General features: G+C 42.7%; 1 protein-coding gene across 1 annotated transcript in view; it reads right to left on the bottom strand.

The window, feature by feature from the left end:
* Window positions 1–3,034: 3,034 nt before the first annotated feature.
* LOC126484363 (adenosine deaminase-like protein) overlaps window positions 3,035–19,604 on the bottom strand; it is an 84,227-nt gene continuing 67,657 nt past the window's right edge. Inside the window, exons 5-7 of the mRNA XM_050107832.1 lie at window positions 10,743–10,878; window positions 6,517–6,617; window positions 3,035–3,507 (exon numbers count right to left, since the gene is read on the bottom strand). Of these exons, the coding sequence (XP_049963789.1) occupies window positions 3,313–3,507; window positions 6,517–6,617; window positions 10,743–10,878 (432 nt within the window). The 3' untranslated portion in view covers window positions 3,035–3,312. The remainder of the gene's footprint in view (window positions 3,508–6,516; window positions 6,618–10,742; window positions 10,879–19,604) is intronic.

A 19,604-nucleotide genomic window follows, 5' to 3' on the forward strand; every position in this document is an offset into this window, starting at 1 on the left:
CAGGTCATCCAGCTACCAAAGCACAGGTATGAGGGCCTGTGAGCTCAGACGTGTCAACATAAACTGTTGTGAATCAGTTATTGGCAGTAGGACTATAAGCACGCACACCTCTAGCCTGTATTTCAGTCATGCCACAGCATCAACATGCACAGCTTGACTGGTGTTGTCAGAGGATCACTCGGAAGATGGAATGACATGGCATGGTCTTCAGAAATGAAAGCAAATTATGCCTGCATGCAAGTGACAGTTGTCTGCACGTATAACATAGACCTGGTGAGCAATGTCTTGTAGAGTGCATCTGTCCGAGACACACTGGCCACACCCCAGGCCTTATGGTCTGGGCTGTGATAAGCTATAACTCTCGTTCACCTTTCGTGTTTCTGAGAGTACGCTAACGAGCAATCGGTACACGCAGAATGTTGTTAGATTCGTTCTTTTGCCATTCTTGCAACAGGAAGATGTTTCTCTGTTCAACATAATCTCTGGACTGGTCTCCAATCAAACACATGTAGGAAATGATGGAACAAAAAGTGACCCGTGCAACATGACAACCACCAACTCTTACAGAACTAAGTGAACAGGTCGAGCAGGCACGGCATAGTGTATCCCAGGATAGTATTCACCCTTGTATGATCAACTGGATGCCAGAGTCAGTGCCTGCAGTGCTGCCTGGGAAGGCTACACCGCATGCTAATATAGGTGTTTCAGTATGGGTCACTACCTGGTACCTCAGAACTGCTTGCGCCATTGCTCTGCAAATATAATCATTTCATATACTCCATATGAATGTTGCAACAATGAATCTTGAGTGAATTGGAAACTTCTAAAAGGGTGTACCATCTTTTTTTATGACAGTGTAATAATGCTGAGCTTTTAACTGCAATGAACACACCACCTCCCATAGCATCAGTCCTATCCTTCCTAAACATTGTACAATCAGAGTTCAAAATTTCACTGCTTTTTATGTCTGGTTTCAATCAGCTTTCAGTACCTAACACAATATTGGCATTGCTACTGTTTATTTTGGAGATTAACTCGGGGATCTTGCTACAGACACTTCGACAATTTACTAACATGAGATTAAGCATATTTAAATCCTTTGGAATGACCTGTTTAGGCGAACTAACAATTTTTACAGTTGGCACACCCACATCAGTGTCATGAACTTCTAATTTTTTGGGCCAGCGGTTTATTTCCCATGGGGAGGAACCTAATCTAAAAAAAAACCCATGTGCATGCCACAAGTAATGTGCTACCCATATAGCTGCTTCCTGTGTGTAGTGCACGCCTGATCTATCGAGGGGTGTCCTACAACCTTCCACCCTTCTGCAACAGTTAAGATCCTTAGATGCCAGAAAGGCATCTGGCCCAGATAATATCCCTGTAAGATTTTATGTTGACTATGTTACAAATATAGCATCATTCTTATCCATCATCTATCAGAGGTCAATGGAAAGGTGGAAAGTTCCACGGGACTGGAAGAAGGCCCAGGTCATAGCAATCTATAAAAATGGTAGAAAATCAGATGCACATAATTACTGGCCAATTTCACTGATGTCAATTTGTTGTAGAATCATGGAACGTACTTTGTGTTCAGACATAATGACCTTTCTAGACTCTGAGAAGCTCATCTGCACAAACCAGCACGGTTTTAGGAAACAGTGGTCATGCGAGACACAGCTGGCCCTCCTTGTGCATGATATACAGCAGGCTCTAGATACTGGCTCCCAGGTTGATGCCATATTTCTCGACTTTCGAAAGGCGTTCGACTCAGTTCCGCACTGTCGGTTGCCACAAAAAGTGCGCGCTTACAGTCTATCCAATGACATATGCAGTTGGACAGAAAGTTTTCTAACAGACTGGGAGCAGTATGTCGTCCTGAACAGGGTAACTTCAAAAAGAAACAAGAGAAACTTCAGGTTTGCCCCAGGGCAGCGAAATAGGTCCTCTGCTTTTTACAATTTACATAAACGATCTGGTTGATGGTATCGACAGCGACCTTAGACTGTTTGCCGACAATGGTGTAGTCTACAGGAAAGTAGTATCACACGAAAGTTGTGAACAAATCAATGAGGATTTACAGAAAACAAATGTGTGGTGTAATGACTGGCAATTATCTCTCAATATTAGTAAGTGTAACCTACTGAGTATAACAAGGTGAAAATCCCCATTAATGTATGAGTAGAAAACAAATGATCAGTCTTTGGAAGCGGTAACATCAGTCAAGTATCTGGGTGTGACTATTCGAAATGATCTCAAATGGAATGATCAGATTACACAAATAACAGGTAAGGCAAACTCTAGATTGTGGTTTATTGGTAGAATCCTGAAGCGATGCAGTCCTTCAACAAAGGAAATAGCATACAATACGTTAGTTTAGCCAGTCTTAGAATATTGTTCGTCTGCGTGGGACCCTTACCAGTTGGGTCCGATTCAAGAGATTGTGAAGGTCCAAAGAAGAGCGGCAAGATTCGTGACTGGTAGTTTTAGCGATCGTGAGAGCGTTACAAATCTCACAGAAAGTTTGAAGTGGGCATACTTGCAGATAGATGACGCACTAAACAGAAGGGGTTGCTCACTAAATTCTGAAATCCAATCTTCACCAAGGATGTAGAGCATATATTATTACCACCATCTTTCAAATCGCATAATGATCATCATTCAAAGATAAGGAAAATATGAGCTCATACTGAGACGTTCGGACAGTCGTTTTTCCCTCGTGCGATCCACGAGTGGAACAGAGGGGGGGAAACATGACTTTGGCGCGAATTGTGCCCTCCGCCACACACTGCTTGGTGGCTAGTGGAATATAGATGTAGATGTAGACTATTCATAGGATCTAGGCTCTCACATTTCATTGTTTACATGATTGAAACTTGCTGAAAGATGATTCATTACTTATAATGGAATAGTTGTGAAGCTTAGGGGAAAATGTGGTCACAACAGCACTTTTAAGCTGAGATTAATAACAAATGTTCACAAAAACATACAAGTAACAAATTTCAGAGTGTTTTGTGATAAAAAAACACACAGGTTAAAATTAATTTCATTATTTTATAAAAAGGGATAAAGATTTACTTCTAATTCACAGTTTTCAGAAGAAAAAAGATAGAATTAAGTCTGCATACAGATCGCTAGTAAAATCAGAGGATATGCAAATACATCTACATATAAAGAAGAATATGACTGATTTACAACATCCTACTTCTATTTTCTTATTCACTGTTGCCATGATTAGCTCTTAGAATGACAATGTTGCACAGAACAGCTGCAAAAGATGATGACTAAAAATACATGAAGAACTAGACATGACTAACTGCATTCTGAACTATTCATAAATTTATGAATTGAATGCACTAATTTGTTTTTCTCATCTTCAGTAGTAAAAGTGTATGACACACTCCGGAGCATGGCCTCACACATCCACATTCTTGTCAGGGAGAAAGTTTCAGCTGCGATTCTACATTCTTCAGACAGAGTTGTTGCAAATACTCCTTTGTCATCAGTCTATAAAATAAAAGCAAACGCATCATACCAGTTATACAAAATGCAAAACATAGATAAGCTGAAAATGAAAGATACAGAAAACTAAATGCGAGTGAAGAAAGGAATAATTACTGTGAAGAAACACTGAGACCGGAGAAATTAAATTAAGGCCAGGTGGGTGGCAAGGATCAAGGGCATGTTATAGCAGCAGTTCCCACCTGCGGAGATCTGAGCAACTGGTGTCTGGTAGAAGAATACAGAGGGCACATATGGTAAAACAGGCACCGAGGTCACAACTGTCATGTTGTAGAGCATGCTCTGCAACAGGATATTGAGTGTTGGCATTATACACCTTCTGCTATGTCCATTCACCTTAACTGATAACTCGGTGGCAGTCATGACAATGTAAAAGGTCGAAAAGTGTTTACATAATAGGTAGTATACGACATGTGCCATTTCACAGGTGGTTCTCCCTTTGACAGTATATGTTTTGCCAGTTACAAGGCTGGTATTGATGGTGGTAAGAGGGTGCACAGAGCAAGTCTTACAGCAGGGACAATCACAAGGGTAGGAGCCATAGTGTAGGGAGATGGGTGCAGAAGGAGCTTACGGTCTGACAAGGATATTGTGGAGATTGGGAGGGCAATGAGTAGCTAATCTAGGTGCGGGGGGCAAAATCTGAGACAGAATGGATTTTAAGAAGTCATAGCCATGTTGAAAGTAGCTGATTAATACATTCAAGGCCAGTGTAATACTGAGTGACAAGTGATGCACTTCTAAGTTGTGTTTTGGAGGGATCAGTACTAGGATTGGATGTGATGGCCCAGGAAATCTGCTTTATAACTAGGCTGGCGAAGTAATTACGTCCTGTGAATGGTGAGATGAGAATGGTGGTGTACTGCTGTAAAGAGTCTGCATCTGAACAAATATGCTTGCCTCAAATGCCAAGGCTGTGTGCGAGGGATCCTCTGATGTGAAAAGAAGAGCAACTGTCAAAAAGTAACTATGTTGTTTGTTAGTAAATTTAATATCAATGGCAGTGTGTAGCTGACCTTCAGTGAGGATGAGACCAATGTCAAGGAAAGTGGCATGGAATTCAGAACAGGACCATGTGAAATTTATTGGGAGAATGTATTTACAAATTCCAAGAATCTATTTGCAGATTCCGAGAATTTTAACTGGGCAGCCTCACCATGAGTCCACACAGGGCAAAGATGTCATCAATGTATCTAAATCAAAGCAGGGGCTGCAGGCTTGTGGATGCCAGAAAAGCCTCCTCCAAGCAACCCATGAAAAGCTTGGCATAGGAAGGAGCCATCCTTGTTCCCATGACCATGCACCTGATCTGTCTGTCTGTCTGTCCCTCATTAAGACAAGCAGGAAGAATGTCACAGGTTTGGAATCAGGTGGGTGCTAACTGATGAAATGTTCAGCAGCAGACTGACCATGTGCATGGGAAAAGTTGGTACAGAGGGAGGTGGCATCAATGGTGACAAGCAAGGTATGTGGTGGGAGTGGGACAGACACAAGTTTCATACAATTGAGGAAATGGTTGGCGTCTTTAATATAGGAAGGAAGTCTTTGTACTATGGCTTGCAGGTGTTGATCAACCAAGTAGATATACGTTCGGTGGGTGCCTTGAAGCCAGCAAATATTGGACAGCCAGGGTGATTGGATCTGTGGACCTTAGGAAGAAAGTAAAAGGTGGTGGTGCGTAGCTTGGCTGAGGTAAGAAGTTCCATAGATTGAAGCATTAGTCCTTTTGAGGAGCCTGATGTTTTAGAGAAGGACTGTAGGTCAGTTCAAATTACAGGGATGGGACCTTATGGCAGATGCCAAACACAGAAGTGTCAGACAGCTGACATAGACCTTCGCTTACATACTCTCGTTGGTCAAGTACGGCAGTGGTAGACCCCTTGTCCGCTGGGAGGATAATGATGAAGTAATCAGCTTTTAGGGAACAGAGAGCATGGAGTTTTGCAGAGGACAGCTAGAGTCATCTTGTAGGGATCTGAGGAAGGGTTCTAAAGCAATGCTGGATGTGAGGCATTATTGGAAGCCTTGTAAGGGATAATTATGGAGTAGTGGTGGTGAATCAAGTTAGGATCATGATCTGATCCATTCAAGGCAGGCACAATGTTTTGGCCGAAATCCCTGTCATGCATATTACACTATCTTCCATCTCTAAGCTCTCAGGTTTTCAAATCTCATTCGCTGCAGTCCTTTAACAATCAGTCTTTCATTCCCATCCCGTCCGGTAAGCTTCCCCTGACCTGAGGTTCTGGACAATTTTTCTGAACGCTAACCCTTTTCCTAAACCTCACCAGTCCTATTCCTTTGCCCCTCTTCCTTCCTCTTCATCCCTTCTGCCAGAAGAAGGAGCCACTGGCTCCGAAAGCTTGCAAACTCTAATACCTTCATGGGTGTGTTGTCCTGCCTTCCGTAGAATTTTTATCTCTCCAATTATATTACCTTTTCAAAAACTTATTACTTTTGTTGAAAAAAAAGTAGTTTAAGAACTAGTGAAACTGTACTAAAAATGTGCCTATGTGAAAAGCTTTGATCAGCTGTACATGAGTGATTACCTTTCTCTTGCATTGACTTCAAAATCTTCTGAAATGATGGCATTATGACGATTACACTCTGAATCTACCTACGAGCAAATTAGATGATGATGATGATGACGATGATAATAATACTTCAATCAGTGTAATTAATTTGTTATATGTAAAAGAAGGGAAAATCAATTACTTGCCTACAGCAGATCAATGCATGGAGCACAGAAAAACATAACAGAAAACAGCATTAATGCTAGCTTCCTAGCACTAGCTCTTCTGGTAACAACAGCACACACATTCATGGGACCAAGTGCATGAAAGCTATCGTGAATGATGTTTTCTGTTGTGTGTTTCTATGCTCCACACATCAATCTGCTGTACATGAGTGGTAACCTTTCCCTCATTTTACATATTGCTAGAGCCAGGAATTTCCAAGATTGTAATAAATTTTGTTAAATTTCACAATACCTACCGACAGAACAACTGGAATATTCTGTTCCAACAAGGGTCCCAAATGACTTTTCTCGTAACCTTCAATGGTTTTAGTTTTCAGGTTTGAAGTAAGACAAACTTCTGTGAAACAAGTAAAAGAGCTCCTAAGATACAGATGATTGATAATGAATACTTTAAATTTATACATGCACAATACATTCACAGTAAGTAAATAAGCACATATGTCTCATTCATGTTTGTCTGTAGGATTTTATTACTTTTATTAATCTGAACATTTTCTTTCATGATCTGAAAGATAACTAAAATTATAACCCGATTTCGTACGAATTTCTTTCTACATTATTTATAACCTTGTCTAGAGATGATAACTGTTCCATTGGCTTATTATTTACATACTTTGTCGATGCAAGCCTAATCATGGAGGAATAATAAGGGGAGTTGTCACGATGTCACAAACTCGAAGCCAACATCCGCCACGTTAATTTTGATAAAAAGGCCAGCTTGCATCATTTACTGGTGTACTAGGAATTCTGATTACAGACTAAAGTGTAACAGAATCAAATTTCATTCATAAGAGGACTCATTCAAGCAATATTTTCTTTTATACCTATGAATTTTAGTTGTGCTAGATACTTTAGCTATAGTGGTTTTATTTCTGTAATTTGACTTTAGATTTCCTATCAATACAACTCAGAGAGGACTCCGACTGAACACTGTGAGGCAGAAATGTTGCAAGCCTTTCAGGATTTTCCGGCTACCTCCATAAGCATAATAGTAATATTGGTATCTTGAAACATTCAAATCTTCTGGTAACTGTATAGCAGACATAAGCAACTTTGAGTATGAAGCGTGGCACATTGTAGGAACTACTTCAAATATGAATTTTCATAGCATAAATTATTAATGTCAAGGACAGTAGATTTTATTGTAAAATTATTACTGATTTACATGGAGGAACCTTTATAAGTGTTAGAACATGTACAAATGCTTGCTACTACAGAACATTCTAATGTCACATGGAGATGCTGTACCTCACTTAACCACTGTTCATCAACACAAAGAACAGTGTTTTTTTTTATTTCTACTAGCAGGAATATAATTATTTTTTATGGATATAATACATACAAATAAAAATTGCCAACCTTACATCCACACCTGCTAAAGATATTCTCATTAAAAAACTTTATTTCAGTTAAGACTATTTTTTTATTTGTAAATGGTTCTGATAAAGAAAGTTAAAATGAATTTTATATTCATCGTTAATCAAAGAAGCACATTCAAGCAAGGAGAAAAAATTCTTAAGTGTCAATTCACGTTTTTTCTTGCGCTTGAATAATGAAATACTGCTGTACAACTGCTACTACTAACTGATAAAAGGAGAAAAATTAAGCTTTTCTCAACATGAATGGATGTGTACCTTACGGGAAACTCTAATGGAAAATGCTGTTATGATGCCAATTCAAAATTCAACCAGTGTAAAGTGCACAAAACATAAGCTTTGGATGGTTTTATGTCAATCACCATCTGTAAGTATGTTTAAGACTTTTCACTACTGGTATAGGACCATGGGTCACTGAGTCATACACCTGGAACCATTAACAAGAAAAACTAATTATTTACAACAATTTGATGCCAGAGATGAATTTTTATGGGAAAAAAAGCCAGCAAAATTTAGTGAATTTTTTTCCGTTTTTTACTTTAAAATGGTTCAAATGGCTCTGAGCACTATGGGACTTAACATCTGAGGTCATCAGTCTCCTAGAACTGAGAACTATTTAAACCTAACTAACCTAAGGACATCACACACATCCATACCCGTGCCCGCATCTCGTGGTCGTGCGGTAGCGTTCTTGCCTCCCACGCCCGGGTTCGATTCCCGGCGGGGTCAGGGATTTTCTCTGCCTCGTGATGGCTGGGTGTTGTGTGGTGTCCTTAGGTTAGTTAGGTTTAAGTAGTTCTAAGTTCTAGGGGACTGATGACCATAGATGTTAAGTCCCATAGTGCTCAGAGCCATTTGAACCATTTAAATCCATACCCGAGGCAGGATTCGAACCTGCGACCGTAGCGGCCATGCAGTTCCAGACTGTAGTGCCTAGAACCGCTCGGCCACCCCGGCCGGCTTTTTTACTTAATAATGTATTTTTTATTTATTTGTTTTATTACTGTCACCTGTGTCAGCAAATTTTCCTTCTGTACAATGATAAGTATAATCAGGGCTTACATTTTCAAACAGTAGTTTCAGAAACTGTGGATTCCTTCCACTAGAGAACAATTTTGGCAATACAGGTATAACATCAATAATTATCACTGTATGTAGTGGACTAGAGCAGCTGTTTGTGTAACTAAATGAGATTGTAGAAGCATTTTAAAACTTAATTGATTATAGTAGAGTAACATGTATGGATAATAATGATATATTATGATATTTACTATGAAGACTAAATGGTGTTTATTTGTAAAATGATCATGAGTAAGTATCATACAAGTTGCTTCATACCCAAGTATAATTAAGTTCTGTATGGGCAAGACTGCCGCCTTCAGTGTGTAATTGTTGACGAAAGGATGGGTATTCCTCGTTTAGCCAAGAGAATGTGTGAATGCAATGAGGTTTTAACATGGAAAATAACTGCAATGGACAGTCATTTGATTATTTGTTGCTGCATGTCTGCAGATGGGAAATTATATTTAAGTACAATATTTATTTTTAGGACACAATGTCAGTCACAAAATTACAAACTGTGATCACTAGAAGAGAAAATTACGTTTGAAGCACAATATATTCAAACTATGTCAGTGCCAGCATCAAAGTACTGCAGATTGTGTGATGATCCAACTAGCCAGAACTAAATATTTCTATCCAATAATCTATTTTGTGTATTGTGTTTTTCTTGTGGTCTGCTCAAATACTGAAATATAAATAATTATTATAATATTTTAAGTGTCCCTAAATGAATGAACAATGATGTTTCTGCGTGTTCTGCTCTTAACTGTCTGGTACCAGCTATGCAGATTTACTGTGTACTTTATTTATGTGTGTTTATTTACTGGATAAATTTTCATAGGGACTGTAATAATTTATTTGAAAACCTCAATGTGATGGAGATCTATGAAGAAACAATATATCCAAAAGTTGATCATCCTGTTGTGACACAGCTGGATGAAGGTAACTCATGATCTTTTATTATTATGAACATGAGAACTCTCATGTTGGTTCCGATTCCGATTACAGAAGAGAATTTGGATAAGTGAGGATTTCAAGACAGATCAGATCCCCTGGACACAAGTGCTGAGGAAGTGAGTGCAGAAAAAAACGTTAAGTTGTTTGAGATTATTATTAAACACCAAGTGCTACATTAATATAAAAAATAATGGAGATGCTAAGTCACAGACAGGCATCAATTTTTAACAAAAGCCTTGTTGGTTGAAAGCTTATTTGTGACAGTCTTTTTGTTGTGCCTATCTACGACTCAGCATATCCACTATATAGTGAGTAGCAACTAAATTTTATACGACATTTCTGAATTTAGAGTTGGTAATTCTAAGTGGCCAGTCACGTCAAAGTATCTTAGCGGATTGGGTTCAGACACAATTGTGATACCAAGTACACTAATCCACCAGTCCATGAAGTAGCAGAGTCACAGGGGAAGCAAGGGAAGAAGGAAGGAACATCCTGTTGATGATGAGGTTATTACAGACAAAACACAAATTCAGATTAAGGAAGGATGAGCAGGGAAATCAGCTTTGGCTAATTCAAAGAAACCATCTCCTGTATTTGCCTGAAGAAATTTAGGAGAACCATGGAAAAACTAAATCTGGATGGTGGATGACATATGAACTGCAACCAATCTGAATGCAAGTTCAATGTCTTATGGCTGTGGTACCTCACTCAGTGAAGTAGTGGAAGAGTCACTCATAGTGTTTACCTAGCTTAATCAGTTATCGAAGTACACAATTGTTCTAATAGACACTGGTAAGTTTGGCATCATCCCCTCTGCCTATATCTAACAGCTCCAAAGGCTTCAGTTAAGTAGTTCCTTTATTTTTTCAGGCATTTTCCCCTATTGTGAGATTCTACTGCTCATATCACAATCACATGATTATTACTAGAACCACTTTAATTCTTTTATTCCAACTCCTCCTTGTTCTTGATTTGTTATACTCCTAAAATTATGAACATTTTTAAATGGTGAAACAGCAGCATAACAGAAATATACTAGCCAAACTGCTTAAAGCACTCATACTTACCAACAGGGATACCAGATTTGCTTAACATATTCCATAACTTCTCAGATCCACCAAAATTTGGATGAATGCATGTTCCATGGCCAATGCGATGTGGTTTAAATTTTAGAATTTTTTCAACTTCATCCACATTAGGTACCTTGCATAATAAATAAATACATAAATGAAACGACTTCTAAATTCTTTGGAAATGCACACACACACACACACACATACACACACACACATATGCACGAGTGCATGCGCGTGCGCGTGCATGCGCACACACACACACACACACACACACACACACACACACACACACACACTCTAGGGAGAACAAATTACGTAAAATCAGGGGGAAAATAATAAGCAGCTAATTCAGCAACAGCAGTAAAACACTCATAGTTCACATGAAGAAACTATAAACAAAAACATGAGCAATTTTTATGTAAGTCATCATAGAGCTTGAATAGCTATATATTACATTTTCAGTGTGGTATCACTAACTCGGTTTTATAGGAAAGCATACACTGCCTATCTTCAAGTCAAATATTTATATCTGTAAATGAACATTTCTTTACGATTTTCGTTGCATCAACACCTTGACTTTCAAATCATTTCACTGTGGCAACCAAGACACCTTTGAAACTTCCTGGCAGATTAAAACTGTGTGCCGGATCATGACTAGAAACCTGGGACCTTTGTCTTTCATGGGCAAGTTCTCTGCTGGCTGTGATATCCAAGCACAACTCATGACCTGTCTTCACAGCCTCTTTTTCAACATACATCCCCTCCCACCTTTGGAACTTCACAGAAGTTCAGCTGGATACCTACTGGGACTAACACTCCTGGAAGAATCGACATAGTGGAAACATGGCTTAGCCACTGCCTGCGGATTGTTCCCAGAATGAATGTTCCCTTTGTAGCGGAGTGTGCACTGATTTGAAACTTCCCAGTAGATTAAAACTGTGTGCTGGACCAGGACTCGAAAATGGGATCTTTGCCTTTTGTGGGCAAGAGCAGCTAGACATGCTTCATAGAGTCACATTTCTGATACTAGGAAGTTGCAACAGCGTTTTCACAGTTCTTGTAGTGACTCTGAAGGTGTAAGTTTTCAAGAAATTTTGATTTCTTCTGCATACTACTGTTGTGAAAAATATCTGTGGGGACTTCACCCATTGGAGATATGGAATACACCATAAATTACAACCTTTGACACAACTAGCATCTCTGTTCTGCATGGTGTGAGGGCAAGTGTATTCCCTCTGGAGTTTGTTAGTCTGTTGATGACTTCCATGTTGCGTGAATGTGTTTCCATTGCACTTGTGATATTAATGAAGTATGTATACCTGTATCCTACAGCATTAGGGTTACATTCGGTACACTTCCTGCATGGAAGACCTACAATTGTGACGCCAAAAAGTGCAGCTAATTTTGTCTCAAATTTAGAAGTGTACTATGCAACACAGCACTAATACCAACAATGGAACATCTACAAGAACATAATTTTTTCAGGCAAATTCTTCAGAACAGTGACTCCCACAGTGAACTGCACAACATATTTACATCCTCTAATCAACATACAATGGAAGTGAAATGTGAAACTTGTGTTCCGACACATCATGCGGCCAACGCCAGTAATGGTGGACATGGACAATACTTACAACAACAGGACCTACTTGCTGATTTCACATTCAATGAACACAGAGCTACATATCATCAGGATCTCACTCAAACAACAAGTCTGTATAATGGCCACTTGTATGTGTTTGTGGTACAACCATGCCAGTCAAATACATTCGCTGTGCAATATACGGTCCAGCCCGCTCGGCTTTGCAAGGTGTGTTCTGGTTTTCCACCCACATTGTAATTGTGCTTGCCTGCCAATCTCGGACTGATTACACCATCATAGTACGAACAAGACTTAAGTGGAGTTCTGTTAAGACCCAGCTCCATATCCAAGCTGTCGGCATTTTAACCAGAATATCCAGCCACCTGGTTTCAGGTTGCTGAGCTCATATTACAAAATCACAGCACTTTGGAAGATACACCTAATTTTCCGGCTTTACTGTGTAACACAGCTAACTGCGCTCACATAATGAGTGAAATCATCCATGTACCACAGACTACAGGAAAATTTGATACCACAAAGACAGCACTACTACAACACCCCGCCAAGACATCAGAACAGCAGTAGTGTCAGGTCATTTATGAAAAACAGACTGGTAGCAGAATACCTTTGCATCTATGGCAGTATCTAAGAGGCTGTTTGTTCTACCATTATTGCAGACAGTACACTTTGTTCCATCTGGTTGCTCAAACTACATCCTCTAATTCAGTCTGCTTTGATTTTGTAGGAGCACAATTCAATGGAGGCTCAATTATTTGTTTGGGTGACAAGCTGTATGTAGTTCCTCAGCTACAACGGGGATCAGAAGCATGGTACAACTATGCACTCCACTTCGAATCAACCGCCATATTCGGGCCACAGCAACTGTTCAAGGATGCCGAGTCCCGAGCGTTCACGGACACACCCAGCAGCACATGACCAGGGTGTGCTGACCTGCAGCCTGCTGCAGTAACCGTGCCTGTGGTAAACGACAGTCCGTGCACCGGCAAGGAGGCATGACCACAAACATGCTGCTCACACACTTGCTTTGGCAAGAAAGCACACAACTGCTTGCAACCATACAACCACCTGAATTGCAGAAGAGGGGACGAGCAGTCAAAACTAGTTTGGCCATGCCTACAGGAGTGGATGCGAGACTGTTTGGACTATGCCTCTAACTGATGCTTTCTTGTAGTCACTGGCTCTGCAGTGGGCACTATACCTGGACAGTCATCTACGACAACAGGCAAGATGTCAGACACACATCTGTTTGCCATCAATGACAACCCCATCAGGCAACTGTTGACAGATGAGTAGACAGCGGACCTCGGGCTAGAAGCATATGCACTTGGCACTTTGTCATCACTGACTTGTATGAACCAATGTTGGGGGCAGATTCCCACTGCAACTTCCACTTCTCACTCCCTGTCAGACCTAGCAGCAGGGTTATCATGCCAGACTATTACAGGGGAGTCAGAACTCAGGCATCGATTCCTGCTCCATCTAGAACAAAAACCGGGTGCTCCCTTCAGGACAGTCACCCTTGAACACCCAGGGAACATGACCTCCACACAATGACCTAGATATAAGAAGAGACTAAACAGGAAAGGGTAGGAATGCTGAAAGAAAACTCTGACCTGAAACTTTAATTACATTTGTTACAAACGGAGCTGGACAACATGCAAGCTTACCTCGCACCCCTATGACAAGAACAACAACACGGGACAACAAGCTCCAACTGACCAACACACACCACACCATATTCACAGGTCAGTATGGTGAACAACCTTCACAGTGTGTACACTACCCCCACATATGCTCCCATAGCCCCACCCTCACTGCACACAAATTACACAGCGGAGGGTGAAACGCAACCAAATAAGAACCATGCCAGGACCATGGATCCAATTTAAAGTGCGGCACCTGGCATGCAACGGACTGCGTGCAACCAAAAATATCACAGAAGAATTGTTACGGGCAGATATACTCAGAGAGAAATATGATCAGAGAATTTTTGGCCACCAATCACTTGGTGCCCAAACAAGACTGATCATACAAACTGTGTGGCGATTACCATTCCTCAAATGCACATACAATAACTGATCGATACCCCAGTCCAAACATCCAGTATTTTATGCGTGGCTTAGCTGATTTTCTATTTTCAGTGTCATAGACTGCAAAAAGTGTATCTCCAGATCCCTACGGTGAGTGACAATGTACCAAAAACTGTAGTAATAACACTGTTCCGGTCATGTGATTTTTTATTTGTACCATACAGCTTAAAAATGCAGTCATTTTACTGACAAAATAACGTTAAGATTCTCTTTCTGTTTTTCACATTTAGATGACATTTTGGTTTTTCCACCTTCACAACAAAAACATGAGTAGCACCTCTGCATCATTTTTGAAACACTCAAACACTATGGTGTAGTGACAAATGATGAGGAATGTCAACTTGGCCAAGCATAATTAATTCCTCAGCCACTTCATCAGCCAATCCATGGTTCGACATACACTCCTGGAAATTGAAATAAGAACACCGTGAATTCATTGTCCCAGGAAGGGGAAACTTTAATGACACATTCCTGGGGTCAGATACATCACATGATCACACTGACAGAACCACAGGCACATAGACACAGGCAACAGAGCATGCGCAATGTCGGCACTAGTACAGTGTATATCCACCTTTCGCAGCAATGCAGGCTGCTATTCTCTCATGGAGACGATCGTAGAGATGCTGGATGTAGTCCTGTGGAACGGCTTGCCATGCCATTTCCACGTGGCGCCTCAGTTGGACCAGTGTTCGTGCTGGACGTGCAGACCGCGTGAGGCGACGCTTCATCCAGTCCCAAACATGCTCAATGGGGGACAGATCCGGAGATCTTGCTGGCCAGGGTAGTTGACTTACACCTTCTAGAGCAATTTGGGTGGCACGGGATACATGCGGACGTGCATTGTCCTGTTGGAACAGCAATTTCCCTTGCCGGCCTAGGAATGGTAGAACGATGGGTTCGATGACGGTTTGGATGTACCGTGCACTATTCAGTGTCCCGTCGACGATCACCAGTGGTGTACGGCCAGTGTAGGAGATCGCTCCCCACACCATGATGCCGGGTGTTGGCCCTGTGTGCCTCGGTCGTATGCAGTCCTGATTGTGGCGCTCACCTGCACGGCGCCAAACACGCATACGACCATCATTGGCACCAAGGCAGAAGCGACTCTCATCGCTGAAGACGACACGTCTCCATTCGTCCCTCCATTCACACCTGTCGTGACACCACTGGAGGCGGGCTGCACGATGTTGGGGCGTGAGCGGAAGACAGCCTAACGGTGTGCGGGACCGTAGCCCAGCTTCATGGAGACGGTTGCGAATGGTCCTCGCCGATACCCCAGGAGCAACAGTGTCTCTAATTTGCTGGGAAGTGGCGGTGCGGTCCCCTGCGGCACTGCGTAGGATCCTACGGTCTTGGCGTGCATCCATGCGTCGCTGCGGTCCGGTCCCAGGTCGACGGGCACGTGCACCTTCCGCCGACCACTGGCGACAACATCGATGTACTGTGGAGACCTCACGCCCCATGTGTTGAGCAATTCGGCGGTACGTCCACCCGGCCTCCCGCATGCCCACTATACGCCCTCGCTCAAAGTCCGTCAACTGCACATACGGTTCACGTCCACGCTGTCGTGGCATGCTACCAGTGTTAAAGACTGCGATGGAGCTCCGTATGTCACGGCAAACTGGCTGACACTGACGGCGGCAGTGCACAATGCTGCGCAGCTAGCGCCATTCGACGGCCAACACCGCGGTTCCTGGTGTGTCCGCTGTGCCGTGCGTGTGATCATTGCTTGTACAGCCCTCTCGCAGTATCCGGAGCAAGTATGGTGGGTCTGACACACCGGTGTCAATGTGTTCTTTTTTCCATTTCCAGGAGTGTATGTCAGAATGAACTGAACTAATACAATCACTTGCTTGACTGACCAACTATAAGAAATTACAGAGGTTTCTCAGAGCAATAAATTTCTATAGAAGTCCTCTGCCACAAGCTGTGGCAATGCAGGTCCTGCTCACAGATATGCTTGCAGGTAAAAACAAATGTGACAAGCAGCCTCTGACATGGACAAAGGAAATGCAACAGGCGTTTGAAAATATCAAACTCTCCCCAAAAAGGCCTTGACGCTGGCTCACCCCTTCACAAACACCCTCTTGTCTGCCACAGTTGATGCCAGTGAGATAGCAATTGGGGCACTCCCCAACAACTTGACAATGGGGAACAGCAACTACTGTGTATCCTTTTACGAATTACTCTTTCATAATGCAAATAGTCCACCTTCAACCGCAACCTGCTAGGCATGTAAAAGGCAGTTGTGGCATTTCAAAGCACATGTAGAAGGCAGGGCACAATTTATACTGACCGTCAACACCTCGCAAAAGCTATACATAACCTGGGTACAGATTGCCCTCTGAGACGTTTCCACCACCTCGGCTATGTCGGTCAGTTTACTGCCAATGTCCAACACACCAAGAGTACTGACAACATAGTGGTGGACTACCTGTAACACATCAATATGCTACCTATGAGCATTAACTACAAAGAGCTTGCCTTGGCAGATCCACAAATCTGCAAGCTTCTGAGGGATGAACTGGCTGGCCTGAAATTTGAAAGCCCCACTCTTCCCGGTTCTGACAAACAAATCTGGTGCAATGTGTTGTAAGGTAGAATCCACCCTTCAGTTCCACTTCTGGTGCAGAAATGTGCCTTCAACAGCCTCCACCGCTTGTCACTCCTGGTGGTACAACCTTCTACCGAGCTAGTCACCGAATGTTTTGTCTGGGCAGATGTGAAACAAAATTGCAGACAGTGGACACAGGCTTGCAAAGCATGCCAATGCTGCAAAAATAAGGACACAGTCGGTCTGCTGCCGGTGGCCACTGGCGACAGATACTAGTTTTATGCGACTGACCACATTATCAGGTAGGTCAAGGCCCCGTCCCCACTGGCTATTACTCTAAAGATCACAGCAAGGATATTCGTGCAATACGGATTTCGCACTACACATGTCAGGCTGCCATCACCTTGGACCAGTGTTGCTAGTCGGCCTCATCCGTGGAGCTTCACAACCTATGTGGTGTTAAACCTGCCTACCTCCCACAGAGCAGCAAACTGGTAGAGTGATGGCACCACACTGAGTGACTGAAAAGGCACATCTTGCGTATTAGAATACAAATCGCGACAGCCTCACGGACGTGCCGAGATCTTCGCATGTGAGGCCCTAGTGAATTTTGAGTTCATCGTGCCTCACAATGACACTGCAAGGGCATCCCACCAGCCCCTCGAGGTCCTGCAGAGAGGAGAAACCACCTTTGACATACTTCCTCGCAAAAAACTCACAACATTGCACATACTCAAACCCGCCCGGGTCCTACACGATGCTACCTATGCTCAGGACACTCACACGTCATCATCTATTGCTGACACATGGCAGCAAATTGACATCTGCACCAACCAAAGTTGCTGCAATGACACCTTTGGCCCATTCTTCTCACATCCCTCTGGACGCCACTTCGCAATCCTGTCGACCAGCACCTCACCTCGACGATTACACCCTTGACTATAAGAAAATGATATGCCTCCTCCCCCTGATGCTCGACACTATGAGTGGGGATGCTACATGGGGACTTAACCTGTAGGAGATGTGGAATATGTCATAAACTACAATCTCTGACACTACCAACATCTTTGTTCTTCTCCAAGGGCAAGTGTACTCCCCATGGAGTTAGTTGTGATACTAATAAAGCAAAGCACATATAACTGTATCCTACAGTATTAAGAATTCATTCAGTACACTTCCCACATGGAAGACCTACACATCTACATACTCACATTACCTAAAATAAGGGAAAGACAACCTCTCACCTATAGCAGATTAACACATGAAACCCAGACATAAAGACAGGAAACAGCACACACTGTAGTAGGATGGCCGGAGTGGGTGACGTGGTCGGGGTTGTAGGGCATGGCTGGGTACAAGAAGGCGGCTGTTCTTAGCAATCTTCCTCTTTATTGTTGGTTCTCCCAAGGCATTTTCTGGTAGCTCAGCCCCACTGCTCGTGTCATGGTGGAGACGTGCTGATGCACGCTGTCCGGGGAACGCAGTGCCGCACTCGGTCAGGGGCTGCGCAGGCGGTAATATGTTAGCAGCACGAGGCGCGGCCCAGCTTGCAGACGCGGCAGCTCGCGATGACACCGGAAGTCGCTGATGCAGCAGCGGGCAACGCCCCCCCGCCGACCGGTCCTTGGAGACATGCGTCACGGGTGATGACGACGTGACAGCGACCAAACGCCCAGTTGGTCGAACCGAATGCCGATGCCCACCTCTCATGCCCTTAAATAGTGCAGATCTCTGCTGAATCCGCCAGTTACGCAGCGGTGTTTTTATTAGAAAGTTCTCGATGAGTTGGCTAACACAACCGCGCCACACGTGGCCCGCACCTGCGTAATTCTGCTAACGCTGCGTTCTGATGGCTGCCGCGCACGTACACATATACCGATGCTCGTTGAAAAACTGTGTCACCTGCATAACGTGCCGGCCAGCCTTCGTCCGCCGTTTGCCGTGAGGCTGGCGCATCATGCACTGGAACACGCTAAATCTCAATTTCGCACTGTATTTCCTAAAGATAACCCCTTGTCCTCTACAATTCCTCCCTCGTACGAAAAGAATTCATCCCTGAATTCAACCAAAAAGTCAAAATAACTACAGTTCACTTCACAAACACCACAAAATGTGATTGATTTACTATTTACACTGTGTTCATTCACTTCTATCCTCAGTCTAATCTTTGCCCATAAACATTACTCAGTGTTCTGCTGCAGTAGTACACTAATCCTACGACAAAGATAAAAATACAGGTGGCGGTGGTTGATGATTCAATAACTAGTAAGCGTTGCTTATGCTCATTACGGTACTCATGCACTCGTTGAAAAAGATGTTCCATAGTTATACGTGCATCCTGAGCTGCTAGCATCCAGTCCAAAGAGGCGAGCAAAGTCGGGTCTAATGTGCTATTCAAAACAGTGAGATTTTCTTTCGTGACGAATTGCACCGGTTGGTCGGGTACATAGATCAATGAGCGTGTTATGTTCATGATTGTAGCTCCAGTAATCACGGCTGGTAAACGGAAAGTTGGCCCTGAAATGTCACACTGTGTGCCGTTAATTAACAGTCCCTGCCCCTGCAATTCTATTCTTTGCATACTCCCTTGCTTACCCTCCTCG

This window comes from Schistocerca serialis, chromosome 6 (genome assembly GCF_023864345.2).
Source record: "Schistocerca serialis cubense isolate TAMUIC-IGC-003099 chromosome 6, iqSchSeri2.2, whole genome shotgun sequence".
Lineage (NCBI taxonomy): Eukaryota > Metazoa > Arthropoda > Insecta > Orthoptera > Acrididae > Schistocerca > Schistocerca serialis.